The 13903-nt window shown below is 32.7% G+C and overlaps 1 protein-coding gene across 5 annotated transcripts in view; it reads left to right on the top strand.

The window, feature by feature from the left end:
* Positions 1–13903, top strand: part of DIAPH2 (diaphanous related formin 2) — a 956101-nt gene that overhangs the window by 266037 nt on the left and 676161 nt on the right. For all 5 annotated transcript variants that reach the window (XM_035725382.1, XM_027607475.1, XM_035725381.1 and 2 more), the window contains 4 exons: positions 1297–1415; positions 3343–3459; positions 5995–6113; positions 9257–9321. In XM_035725382.1, the coding sequence (XP_035581275.1) occupies positions 1297–1415; positions 3343–3459; positions 5995–6113; positions 9257–9321 (420 nt within the window). The remainder of the gene's footprint in view (positions 1–1296; positions 1416–3342; positions 3460–5994; positions 6114–9256; positions 9322–13903) is intronic.

Raw genomic sequence — 13903 nt, 5'->3', positions numbered from 1 at the left:
AGCATATTAGGTGTGTCTGGATTTTGCTCTTGTTTGACTGGAGTTCTTAAATCACTTGAAAATATGACCCACCAATTATAGATAATTTTGCATTCCAATAGACTTAAAAATTGAAAACTAGACCTAAAGCAAGTTACTAAAGAGGGAACTAAGTGTAAATACATTTATTTGTCATATATTTTATATGAAATTATATAGAATCATACTAAGTATTTTTATATGTTCTGTATGTAAATTTTCAGTAAATTATTATATGAATGTTAGAAAAAATCTAGCAATTGCATAAATTTGCATTTGGCTTTAGTAATAGCCATTACATCTCCATTTATAATTGCTCTATTGAATAAAAATAGAAATAAGAAATGAATCCTGTTTTGTTTTATTGACCTAATTTGAAGTACACCATGCTTGCATTTCCTTTTAGAATTCAAGCTCAGCTCTGAAATCCTAGTCCCACTTTCATTATCACCCTTGAGCATCCACAGTTGGGATTATCGATTTGGGTTTTGAAAGCTGCAACTTAATGGACACATATTAAAAGATATTCCAGGTGATATATATTAAGCCCAACATTCTCTAGTGTGGCATGCTTCCAAAGATTTTGTTCATACTATTATTTTTAAAAATTATCAGAGGTTTGTAATGCATGTGCTTATAATGTATTACAAAAACAAATCTTTGATGCCCAAGTTGGTATTTTGTGATTTGGCTAAGCAAAAATGAAAAGTGGGGGAGGAGGCTTGTCATGCAGCTTGATAAAAAATCCTGACACCTTTTTGCTTCAAAATCACAAAATATCATTTAAAATAAAATCCTTTATACAACTTTCTACGCCATACTTGGGACTGTTGTGCTTGAATATATCCTTGCGTTTTTTCTTCATTAATACAATTGATTATATTTGCATTTTTCTCAAGAGGCATATTTGAATGTTCTAACTGCATGAGTTCTTTTGTGATCTTTGATTAGTGTATTTAGTCAAAAACAACAGCATTCAATTTGGGTTGTTAGCAATTAGTTCCCCCCTCCCTTTGTAAAAGTGATTGTTAATTTTTAATGTAAATATTCAAAACCTGGGGCATGAAAAGAAAATGCAATGAATGCAATGAGGTTCTTTTATTTTAAAATAGGAGAATACATAGTACGTTTACTTTTACTTTCTCAGAAAATAAGTGCCTGGGTCAATATAAAATTGCTTTTGTGTATATAAATGAATAATAGTATCTGTGCTTTATTACCAAAATATGGTGTTGTCAAACTCTTACTCATTTGTTACATTTTATGTTTATATATTAGGATCTAAAAGAAAAAGAGAATGATGAGCTTGATATTCAGTTGAAAGTATTTGATGAGAACAAAGAAGATGACCTAAATGAATTATCACACCGTCTCAATGACATTCGAGCAGAAATGGAATATCCTTTTGACAAACCATTAAAATAATTTTGCATGTATTGTGAAAAAAAAGGATTTGTGGTTGATTTTGTGGACCATTATTAGAATTCTTGTCTGCCAGCCCAATTTAGATTCATTTATTTATTTTAATACCTCACTATGATGCTGTCCTTGAGATTCATGTTGAGGAATTGTCAGATTGTCCTGATGATTTACACAAACTATCCTGAAATCTGCAGTGGCTTGCTGTATTATAGATGTATTCAGCTCAATAGTCTTGAATAGACAAGAACCCAAGGCATATACCTCACATATAAGAATTTGAGGGGAAAAGTTCACTGAGTTCATAAGTAACTGTAGGTAATATACTTCTTCAGTTTATTAAAATGTACTCAAATGGTTTAGAGATACAATTCAATTCATATAAATGCCTTACTCTCAATCCAACTATTTTGGTTCCTTAGTGAAAAAAAAAAGTTTAGATGTGATAGTATCTGACTATAACAAGGCTGTCTGGTAGAAGCATTTGAGTCAAAAACAACTAGTATATAATCTTCCTATGGCAACGATTTTATATGAAATGATTTTAGATATAAAAGAAGGTTGTCACAGCATTGCTGACCATTTGTTTCACACTCAGTAAATTTCTTGCTTATGGGTTTTGGGGAGATTGGGAAATACTTCAGAAATAAAATGACCTTTGAGATGGAATTTTTCTGTTATATCTTCTTCCCTGTTCCTCCCTGCACTGCCCCCCCAAAAAAAGCTGGGGGAATATTCCTCTCCTTGAAACCTCTATAGTACTTTCTATCTGTCTTATTTATGTGCACTTCTGTGCCCCTATGAGATTGAGGGCAGAAGTTTTATGTTTCATCTTTTGCCTCCAATGCTACTATTGAAGTATATTATAAATAAGTATTGGATAAATGTGTGTGCAATGGCTAACTATGTTATTATTATAAGGGATCAATGCTAGTAATTTCTTATCCATCATTAGTGACTCTAGTCTACAGTCATTTTCATAATATTAAATGCTTTTTATATTAATATATATCTTGCTTCCTTTGTATAGATTTCTCTTATAATCAAACTTCTACCATAAAGCTATTTTGGGTTTCATTCTGTAACCACTTGAAAGACCTTATGAGACTTTAACACAACACTGTTACATGGGGTCTAAGAAATAATCCATCATATACTTAATTCTACTTCAGAGAAAATGTTGACATATCAGATTATTTTTGGAATGTTGGATTACATTTCCTCTTCTACCTTTTACATTGATTTTCCAGGTCCTCAGTTTTATTATAAAAGTGAATCCAGCTTTGAAATTTGTTGTCTAGTTTATTAAAAGCATCTAAACTTTTTCCACTCTTTTTATATCCTAAGAAAAATGTTTCAAGTTCTATTGTCTTTCCATTTTTACTAAATAATGGAATACAAATGAATGCAGACAATAACAATTTCACATTATTAAATATTTTATCAGTATAAAATAAAACTGGTTTGTGATATTTTAGCAGTCCATAGAATGTTCCATTACCTTCTATATTATGTGGTGGTGAAAATAGAGGAGTAGTGGCTTACATGAATGATGTAGGTCCTCTATCACAGCCACGGGAAGATCAAGAGTAAACCGTTTTCTCTAATGGCATTGCTGTTCCAATCATACTACTATCTGTAATTTATAATGAATAACTGATTGCTTAAGGTTTTGTTGATTAAATGGCCTTGGAAATATTCTTTAAGTCTGTTTCTCTCATTAAAAGATTAAAGTGATTCCATAGGTTAAATTTATTTATGTAAATTTTAAAATACCGGAGTTGAAGGTTTAGAAACAATAAGGGAAACAAAATGGTACTTCAGTGTTTTAAAAAACGAAGCTGCTTTTGTTATGAATGGAACTTTCATTAAGGGTTTTAATTTTTTTCCTTTACTTACTTTCACTGATATGAATGAAGTGTATCATCTTCTATATAATATGTTGAAGGACACTGCTGCTGAAAATTACTTATTATCCATTCTACAACATTTTTTGCTCATCAGAAATGATTATTACGTCAGGTAAGAGGCGGTTCTGAGAGTACTAGTATTTGTGTAATTTGAATTCGATATTTAAGGAAAACTAATAATGTAGTTCATGCTAGGTACTATATGCAGATGTATGTACATACATAGTGTATAAGAGTTTGATGACTTAGCATAACATATTTTAGAAGGTGTGAATTTATTTTTAATTGGGCCAGAAGGATCTATTTATAAAACTGGATACCCCAGTGACAGGACATTTAGTAGCAAAGAACCCAACATATTTTCCTGACCTTGTATTGAATTTTCTTTGCTAGATAATGATAGCACAGAATAAGCACTGAAGTGTCTGCGGTGGAACTTTTAAGTTCATGTACATTTTATTTTATTTTTTTAAGTTCATGTCCATTTTAACAAGTTAGGTTTTACTTTTATTTCTCCTTTCTAGTATTTATTTAATAATAGATGTGATCTTAGCTAAGAAAATAATAGTAATATTTCAGCTTTATATCCAGTAATATAATTCTTCAAGATAAATGATTATGATGATAATAAAGTTAGAAGTTTCAGAGTCTAGTAACTGCAAATATATCTGAAAACCAGAAAGTTAGAGAAAGGTTTCTGAGTGACTGAAATTATCTATAAGCTGTGGTCATGATCTTATATTTAACTATTCAAGAGACTCTTAGTTGTTCTTCATACTCTAATATGCATGAAATTCTGGCAACCTAGGTTCTCTGATTTCTCAGAATTTGCTTGATTAAATGGTAAAGGCAGGCAACCATGGGTCAGGTATAGTTGCAACAAAGATGACAGTTCTAAAGTTATATAGAAAACTATTATAGTTCAGACTTTTACAATAATTCATGGACATCATGATGTTACAGAGACAAAGAAAAGTGGTTAAAGGGCAACCCTCTCGGGTCCCCTCCCTCTTTGGGAGCTTTGTACTATCTCTTTGCTATCGCTCGATAAACTTTGCTTTGCTACCCACCAAAAAAAAAAAAAAGGAAAAAAAAAAGAAAAATGGCTAAAATAATTATATGCTGTTTTCTTAAAACAGGAAATATGGTAATTAAAATGTTTTCTAATGTTCTGGCAATTAAGTGGGTACTGTGCCTATGGGTACACAGTTACCTAGGGAAATAATTTTCATGAAACCATCCATTTCTCAGTAACTTTCAATATATAATAGTTACTCTAATATGACATCTTTTTCATCCTGGGAACATCGATGTGAAGTAGAAGTGCGACCAGCACTTTTATTATACTTAGAGATAATTAACATGGCCTTAAAGAGAACACTTGTGTTTTCCTTGTTTACCCAAAAAGTCATTTACTGGACTGATGATAATCCAATATTATTTATCCTAGAATTGTTGATGACTTGAAAAAGCCTAAAATGGGTTAATGTATATTACTATTTAATCTTACTCTTGAGGCCAGCCCCATGACAAAAAAACATATAAGAGCAATTAGACTCTGTTTGGCTTTGTTTGCAAACTTTTAGTAGGTTGGCTAGTTATCAGCACGCTAATTGTAAGGATGTTATCATAATTTCTCTATGCAGTATTTCTTTCTGATGTTTCTCTGTTGAATTTACTGGCCACTGATAAATACTAAATTTTCCCTGAATTTTAATGCAAAAAGTGACTTTAAAAAATTTTTGAAGTATGCACGTAGTTATTATTTAAGGCCAGAATTATCTTGATAGATTACAAAATTAGGATATGTTTAAAAACGTTTGACACTTTGAATGAATTCAGGCTATGGCCATGCATATTAAGTGTGTATGCTTCTATAAAATGAATCTTAAAAACGTGCATAAATAGATCTTCGGAATTTTGTGGGTCAGTCTAGTTTTGTAAGCGATTATAGCTAATCTTGAGTTAAAGTGTTGTAGTAAATTTAAGACATTGCCACCTAATGCCAAGATACTCATCCCTTACTGAAACTGAAAACTTGTAGAGGCTTAGAACCATTTCTGTATCCATGGATATAGAACTAACAGGTCATTTATTTTCATTAACTTTAGGAACAATAAGTTTGTAGATAGGTTGATAAGTATCTTTGTACAAAGGCATGAATTCCTAAAAACTAGAGTATTAAGTCACAAGTGTTCACAATTGATTACATTATGATAGGTTTTATACTATAATGTCCAGACCATCGTTAAGTTTAGGCATAATTCTCTTAAGGGAATGCAGTGGCTTGAAAGAGTTCTTTTAACAGTGCTAGAAAAAGACTTAGTTCTTTTATCATGCTGAACCACTTTTTTAAAGAGTTTATGTATTTATTTACTTGAGAGAGAGAGAAAGAGTGGGAGAGACAGCATGAGCGAGGGGAAGGACAGAGGGAGAAGGAGAGAATCTAAAGCAGACTCCACAGTGAGCATGCAGCTCCCACAAGGTGGGGGGCCATCGATTTCGTGACCCTGAGATCATGACCTGAGCCAAAATCAAGTGTCGGATGCTTAACCAGCTGAGCCACCCAGGTGCCCCTGAACCACTTCTTAAGAAAATTGGCTTGTATAGGTAGAAAAGATATTCAGGAATACTTTCTCTCTTTCAGGCCACAGTATTACAAAATAATTGAGGAGTGCGTTTCACAGATAGTGCTGCACTGCAGTGGTATGGACCCAGATTTCAAGTATAGGCAAAGATTAGACATTGATTTCACGCATCTGATAGGTATGTAATATTATCCTCAATGTCATTTGATTGTGTTTCACTCTCTTCTGTATAATAGTCACTTTCTGAAGGTAGTGCTCTCACTGAACTTCCTTTATTAAAATCTGGTAAGTCTTTGTGTCTGTGAGTACTGAATCACTATAATTGTTAATTATGTTGATCATGAGAGTTCTGCTTGTGTAGTGGAAAATATTAAGCTATTTGATACGTTTTAATGCTCTTGAATTCAGTTTAAAATCAGTGGTGCACACACACATAGGAAAAACATATTATAGATGAATGCTTTGCTCTTTAGAAACATGACTCTGAAATCCTTTGATTCAGTTTATATTGGCACCTCAGTGGTTTTATAGAAATCACATGTGCAATAGGTATTAGTGTTCAAGTTTGAGAAAGGAAACACAGGCTTATTTCAGTAACTTAAGACTTTTTAATTCTATCAAAGTAGATCAGTTTATAATTTTTGTAGACCTTAAAGCTAGGAAAGAATTTGAGGTGATGATGTTCATCTACTTGGATCAGTAAGGAAATTAACTTACATGATCCTAGACTACTAGTTAGCTGTACTTTCTGGAACAGTCTCTGAAGGATAATGTGAAATCTCTCTTGTGAAATATGCTGTTATATGACATTACAGTTAAACGGTTTTTGTACCTAATTAAAATCACTATTGCTAAGATTTGGGCATGAACTCATTTGTCTTGTCGTTAAAGGAAGAAAACAGCTGTGGAATGCCAATTTTATATTATTGTTCACTCCATAGCACAAGGCAAACTCACGGTAATATTCAAAGATGAATTCCTTATTATTATTATATATTATTTTCTGATTTTAAAACCAATACTCATTTATTCCAAGCAATCTGGAGGCTTATGTAAGTGACAATAAACCACCAATCTCACTTTTCAGCTCAGTACATTCCACCACCATTACTCACTTTTTGGCTAAGTACATTTTCTTATATCTTATTTTTTTTATCTCTTTCTCTATATGCTGATTTTTAATGGAGATTTATAATATGAAAATTTTTTTCATGTTAACCTTCAAAATGTGACTTTGGATGTCTGTATAATATTCCATTTTATGGAATATCGTAACCATCTTGACCAGTCCTTTCTTATTATACATCTAGATTGTTTTCAGGTTCTTGCAATTATAAATGAATCTGCTATGAACATTCTTTGCATAAATGTTTGCCTTTTTCTTGCCATTTCCTTAGGATTGATTCCTGTAATTGAGGATATGATCTTAGAAAAGCCAGATGCTTTTCAGAAAGTGTGCATCAATTTACCTTCCCTAAGAATTAATGTAAATGCTGGCTTCTGTGCAAATTTGATAATAAGCTTGATAAACTCATTAGTTTATTTCATATTTTGTTGAGAATGTTATAAGGGAGTACTCTGTTGATTTTGACTAGCTCTTTCAGTGTTCAGTAGACATTTGTTTTTTGTGTACTGTGTGCTAGGTACGTACAGTTGTGTATTGTTAGCACTGGGATTGGGGAGATGAAGGCATTGAATGAGAGAGAATAGAGCTTCAGAAACCCATTATTACCTTATCCATGTGTTATCTCTGGTCGTGAACAAATCATTTAACTTCTCTGCTTTAGTTTTATCAACTGTAAATTCAGATAAGTCAAATATATGCATGTTCTTAATATTTTATGGTTAGAGGACTTTTTCTGATGAATGCTTCGGAACTTTGATTAGAGCCACACACATGTGCATAAATGCAAAAATTAGCAGGTGCTTCAAGAACTTATAGGAAATCAATGGAACTTGATTTTAAAATCACCTAGACTTGAGGAACAGAGTCTCTTTACAATTCTGTAAGTCTAGTATTTTTCATAAATTTGATCAAATTCTTGCCCAAAACTCTTCAATACCTTCCCACTGAAATTTAAATCAAGATCATTATCAACCATTGACAGCACAGCAGAGATCTGCCCCCTCTTTGTCTCATCATTTACCAATTTCCACCTTAGTTCTTTACACACAGTTCTTTAAAAAACAAAACAAAACAAAACAAAACTTTATTGAGGTGTACTTGACATGAGAAAAACTATCCATTATTAAGAACATAATTTGATAGATTTTGATATTTGTATGTGTACTTAAAACCATCACCACAGCCAAGATAATAAACATTTCTATCACTCTGTCAAGTTTCTGTGTTCTTTGTAATCTCTCCTTCCCATGTCTCCCCATCTCTCTCCATCCTGAGATAATCACTTATCTGTTTTCTCTTACTATAGATTATATAGGATGTACTCTCTTTTTGTCTGGCTTCTTTCATGTAGTGTAATTGTTTTGAATTTCCTTCATGTTGTTATAGTGCATGTATCGATAGTTTATTCCTTTTTATAAGTGAGTAGTATTCTAGCATATGGATATACTGCAATTTGTATATACATTTACTTGTTGATGGACATTTGGGTTCTTTCTAGTTTTTGGCTATTATAAATAAAGCTGTCATGAATCTTCATATACAAGGGTATTGACATATGTTTTCATTTCTTTTGGGTGAATAAATAGGTGTGGAATGGCTAGATACATAATAGAGTCGTATATGTAATAATAAGAATATTACCAAAATGAGGTTCTTCAGTTATTTATATTTTGGAATATTTGATTAGAGCTGAGAAATTTAATATTTATTTCCTTATTTACATAATACATTCTGCCTCAGATCAGAAGTTACCTAAGCGAAATCTTTCTGTAGAAAAGCTGAATTAATGAATGCTGTCGTATCCCCCATTCTAGCCTTATTTTAAAGGTCATTTTGAGTCTTAATAATCTTTATAGATTCTTTGTCACCTCTCCACCCATACTAAATTGCAAAAAGTTTTAAGGAATTATATTATTGTAAAAGTTGGGAAATATTTGAATACCTCTAAAATGATGATGATTTAGTCAAATATATTCTTGAATGCTTGGTTTTGTGACTCAACAATACTATCATTGAATTCAGTTAGTATGCAAAAAATTGTGGTAGTTTTTGTTTTATGTGTAGTATAGGTCAATTTACCTTTAATAGCAATTGACATAAAAATGATTGTCTACGTAGAATTACAGGCTGGCAGTCATCTTTTGCCCAGAGATCTGATGCAATAATTTCTAATCATTTTTTGTCAATCTTAATAGATTCTTGTGTGAACAAGGCAAAAGTTGAAGAAAGTGAACAAAAAGCAGTGGAATTTTCAAAGAAGGTAAGGCTTATGTTAGCCATAATTGTTAAATTATTTATTTACAATATGTATTTTATCTTCTTTATGTGAGGCTTTATGAATGTTGTTTCAGTTTTATAGTACTTCATGTTTCTGGATTAAAACAGAACCACAGAATATTGATTTCATTCCTGATAAGATAAGGTTGCTACTGTTCCCTCCTCATGACCTTTAATTTATTATGGAAGAAAAACACTAACTATATTCTACCAAAGTGATAAATGAAATAAAATTAGTTTATTGGAAGGATATAGTTTGAAGCAATCAACCAAAATATAGTCCCCTCATTGTTTTCTTGCAGTTCTCACTTACAATATGTACCTCCTTTGGAGAACTGTTAGATTTTTAGCTAGTCTAACCTATTATTGCTATTTAAAGACAGTGCTATTAAATAGCATTAGAACGACATAGTGTTTTATCTCTTTCTGTCTCTCTCTGCTTAGATTTATCTTCTTTGAATTTTATAATTACCACTTTTAAATGGTTCTGCAACTTCATGTAGGCTTGGTGGAATTTGAGGTTCCCCTTTCTTTGTATGTTAATGCCTTATGGAAATACAAGTTTTATGGCTGCCTTAATTTTATTTGGATTTCAGGTTGTCTTTTCCTTGTTTCATGAAAGCATAACTACAGTTGTACTAGTTTCTACCAAAAGTTGAATTTTTTTTTCTAGATCCTATAAAGGATTAGTATAGTATTTCTCTCCTGTTGGTGCCGGGAGAAGGATTGAAGCACAAGTCTAAAAACTCTCCAGTTTTCAGCCTTCTGACAGCAAGATAAAGTGCTTTACATATTGCTGTCTCTTCAAAGTCATGACTTACCTTGGAGATTAGATAATCGCTTTTGCTATCACTCTAGAAATTATAGAGTATTACTGAAGTTACTTCAGGGCATCTGAAGAAATGTCTTTGCTCTTTCAGTTACTAGATTAGATTTTCAGAGCTTGAGCATAAAATGTTTGTGTGAAGTTGTCATTTTTATTGGTGAAAGAAAATGCATGCTTTTTAATAGACCTTTATATTTGTAATGTTCTTGTTTTAAGTAGCACATTTAAAATTCCCTTTGAAAATCTTAAGTCTCCTTAATTTTTCACTGACACTTTGATTAAACACCACAAGACTGGTACAAACTGTGATGATCTGTCTGGCAAAATTTTCTGTAAGCATATATTATGGGAAATGGAGTCCTGAAATAATTTTTTAAAAAAAGCATTTCAGTGTTTAGTGCTTTATTCTCATCTCCAACGTTTAGAATAAAAACATGTATGGTCTCCCAGTGGTTATCTGAATGCCTTCTCTTGTTCTGGGTGATTTTAAGAGGCTATGTAAAGTAGTAAAAAATGTAGGGTGGCTAGAATGAGAAGCAGTAGTTGTAAGATCTGATATTAGCTTTTCCACAAATTAGCTGTGACTTTAAGTAAGCCACTTACTCTCTTTGGGTCTTAATTTTGTCATCATTAAAAGAAGAGGATATGTTTAGTGGCCTTGTAAAAAGTCTTCCAACCTGCATATCTCAGACTTCTGTGATTCCTACTCTATGGGTTTATAGATTAAGATCACATTAAATTACAAGCAGAAACATTGCATGCCTCTTTTCAAATGTACAAATAAATAATTTATAGAGGAAAGCTGTACAGTTTGTATCATGCTTAAAAAATACACAGGAGAATCTAACATTCGGAGGGAGGGTGGAAGTAGAGAGTAAGTCTTAACATGAATAGTATAGTGCAGTTAAAAAAGCATCTTCTCAGTGACCTAGGAAACATGGTCATTTACTAACTGTGGAGGATCTGGGGTGGGTTTGAAATTTTTAAAGATGAGAAACAATTTGGACTAACCTCTGTGGAACATTTTCTATGAACGCAAGTAGAGAGGAATAAAAGAATTAATTAGCATTTCATGTTTGACCCAGACATTATTGTAATCCAATTCCATTACCTGTTCTTTCTTCAGACTTGGATTGGTTTGACATTTTTTAATTTCCAAAGGTAAAATCTATGAGGATGAGTATTTATTAACAGTGAAAATACTTTTTTATTGTTCCACAAACTCTAAAGACAATTCTGGAGAGTAAGACAAATCAAATTTAGAAACAGAAATAATATAATTGGAAAAATATATTGCCTTCTAAAATGACTTGAAGTGACATTGATAATAAAGGACATATATTCTATAGATGAATATAAGCAGTATTTACTCTATGTATGCAGGCTTGTTTGTTTCGGCTTGGTGCCCTGACTGAGGTTAGGGATGGGCAGGATGCAGTAAATGGATATTCACCATTGAGATGGTCTCTCCTGCTTAGCACACCATTATGAATGTATGTATGTATGTATATATGTATGTTTCAAGTTTTTATTTAAATTCTAGTTAGTTAACATATAGTGTAATATTAATTTGCAGTAGAATTTAGTGACTCATCACTTACATATAACACCCAGTGCTTATCACAAGTGATGCCCTCCTTAATACCCATCACCAGTTTAGCCTATTTGCTCTTTGACATCAACCATAGCAACCTGTTACTGGACATGTCCTTAATACCCATCACCAGTTTAGCCCATTTGCAGTTTAGCCCAGTTGCTCCTCTCCAGCAACCCTGTTTGTTTTCCATAACTAAGAGTGTCTCTTATGGTTTGCCTTCCTCTCTTTTTAAATTTTCTTTCCCTTATGTTCATCTGTTTTGTTTCTTAAATTCCACATATGAGTGAAATCATACAGTATTTCCTTCTCTGACTGACTGAACTCACATAGCATAATACACTCTAGCTCCATCCACATCCTTGCAAGTGGCAAGATTTCATCCTTTTGATGACTAATATTCCGTATATATGTGTGTGTACACGCACACCACATCATCTTTATCCATTCATCAGTCAGTGGACATTTGGGCTGTTTCCATAATTTGGCTATTGTTGATAATGCTGTTATAAACATCTGGGTGCATATGGCCCTTTGATTCAGTATTTGTGTATCCTTTGGGATACTAATACTTAGTAGTGCAATTGCTGGGTCGTAGGGTAGTTTGATTTTTAACTTTTTGAGGAACCTGCATACTGTTTTCGAAAGTGGCTGTACCAGCTTGGATTCCCACCAACAGTGTAAGAGGGTTCCCCTTTCTCTGCATCCTCACTACCATCTGCTATTTCCTGTGCTGTTAATTTTAGCTGTTCTGACCATTGTGAAGTGGTATGTCATTGTAGTTTTGATTTGTATTTCCCTGACAGTGATGTACAGCATATTTTCATGTGTCTGTTGGTCATCTGTATGTCTTCTCTGAAGAGACGTCTATTCATGTCTTCTGCCCATTTCTTAACTGGATTATTTGTTTTTTGGGTGTTGAGTTTCATAAGCTCTTTATAGATTTTGGATACTAATCTTTTATTACATGTGCCATTTGCAAATATCTTCACCCATTCCAAAGTTCACCTTTTAGTTTTGTTGATTGTTTCCTTCGTTGTGAAGAAGCTTCTTATATTGAAAAAGTACCAATAGTTAATTTTTGCTTTTGTTTCTTTTGCCTCTGGTGGACATGTCCAGAAACAGGTTGCTATGGTTGATGTCAAAAAGATTGCTGCCTGTGTTTTCCTCTAGGATTTTTCTGGCTACCTATCACACATTTAGGTCTTTAATCTATTTTGAATTTATTTTTGGGTATGTTGTAAGAAAGTGGTCCAGTTTCATTCTTTTACATGATGCTGCTCAGTTTTCCCAACAGCATTTGTTGAAGAGACTGTCTTTTTTTCCATTGGATAATCTTTCCTCCTTTATCAACGATTTGTTGAGCGTATGGTTGTGGGTCCATTTCTGGGTTTATTAATTAATCTGTTTTATTAATTGGTGTATCTGTTTTTGTGACAGTACCATACTATCTTGATGACTATAGCTTTGTAATAGAGTTTGAAGTCCAGAATTGTGAAGTCTGAATCTTTGCTTTGCTTTTTCAAGATTGTTTTGGCTGTTCGGGGTCTTTTGTGGTTCCATACAAATTTAAGGATTGCTTGTTCTAGCTCTGTGAAAAATGCTGATGGTATTTTGATAGAGATTGCATTGAATGTGTAGATTGCTTTGTGTAGTATAGACATTTAACAATTTTCTTCCAATCCATCAGCATGGAATGTTTTTCCATTTCTTTGTGTCCTCTTCGATTTTTTTCATATGTGTTCTATAGTTTTGAGAGTACAGATCATTAACTTCTTTGGTTAGGGTTATTCCTATGTATCTTATGGCTTTTGGTGCAATTGAATATGGGATCATTTTCTTGACTTCTCTTTCTGTTTCTTCATTATTGTGTATAGAAATGCAACACGTTTCTGTACGTTGATTTTGTATCCTGTGATTTTACTGAATTCATGTATCCATACTGGCAATTTTTTGGTTCAGTCTTTTGGCTTTTCCACATTAAAAAAAATGTAGTCTATGAAGAGTGAAAGTTTGACTTCTTCCTTGCCAATTTGGATGCCTTTTATTGTATTATTGCTGAGGCTAGGACTTCCAGCACTATGTTGAACAAATGATGAGAGTGGACATCCCTGTCGTGTTTCTGACCTTAGAGGAGAAGCTTTT

This window comes from Zalophus californianus, chromosome X (assembly GCF_009762305.2).
Source record: "Zalophus californianus isolate mZalCal1 chromosome X, mZalCal1.pri.v2, whole genome shotgun sequence".
In the NCBI taxonomy this organism is placed as follows: Eukaryota; Metazoa; Chordata; class Mammalia; order Carnivora; family Otariidae; genus Zalophus; species Zalophus californianus.
Note: the sequence above shows the minus strand (reverse complement) of the source record. Positions and strands in the feature narration are given on the sequence as shown.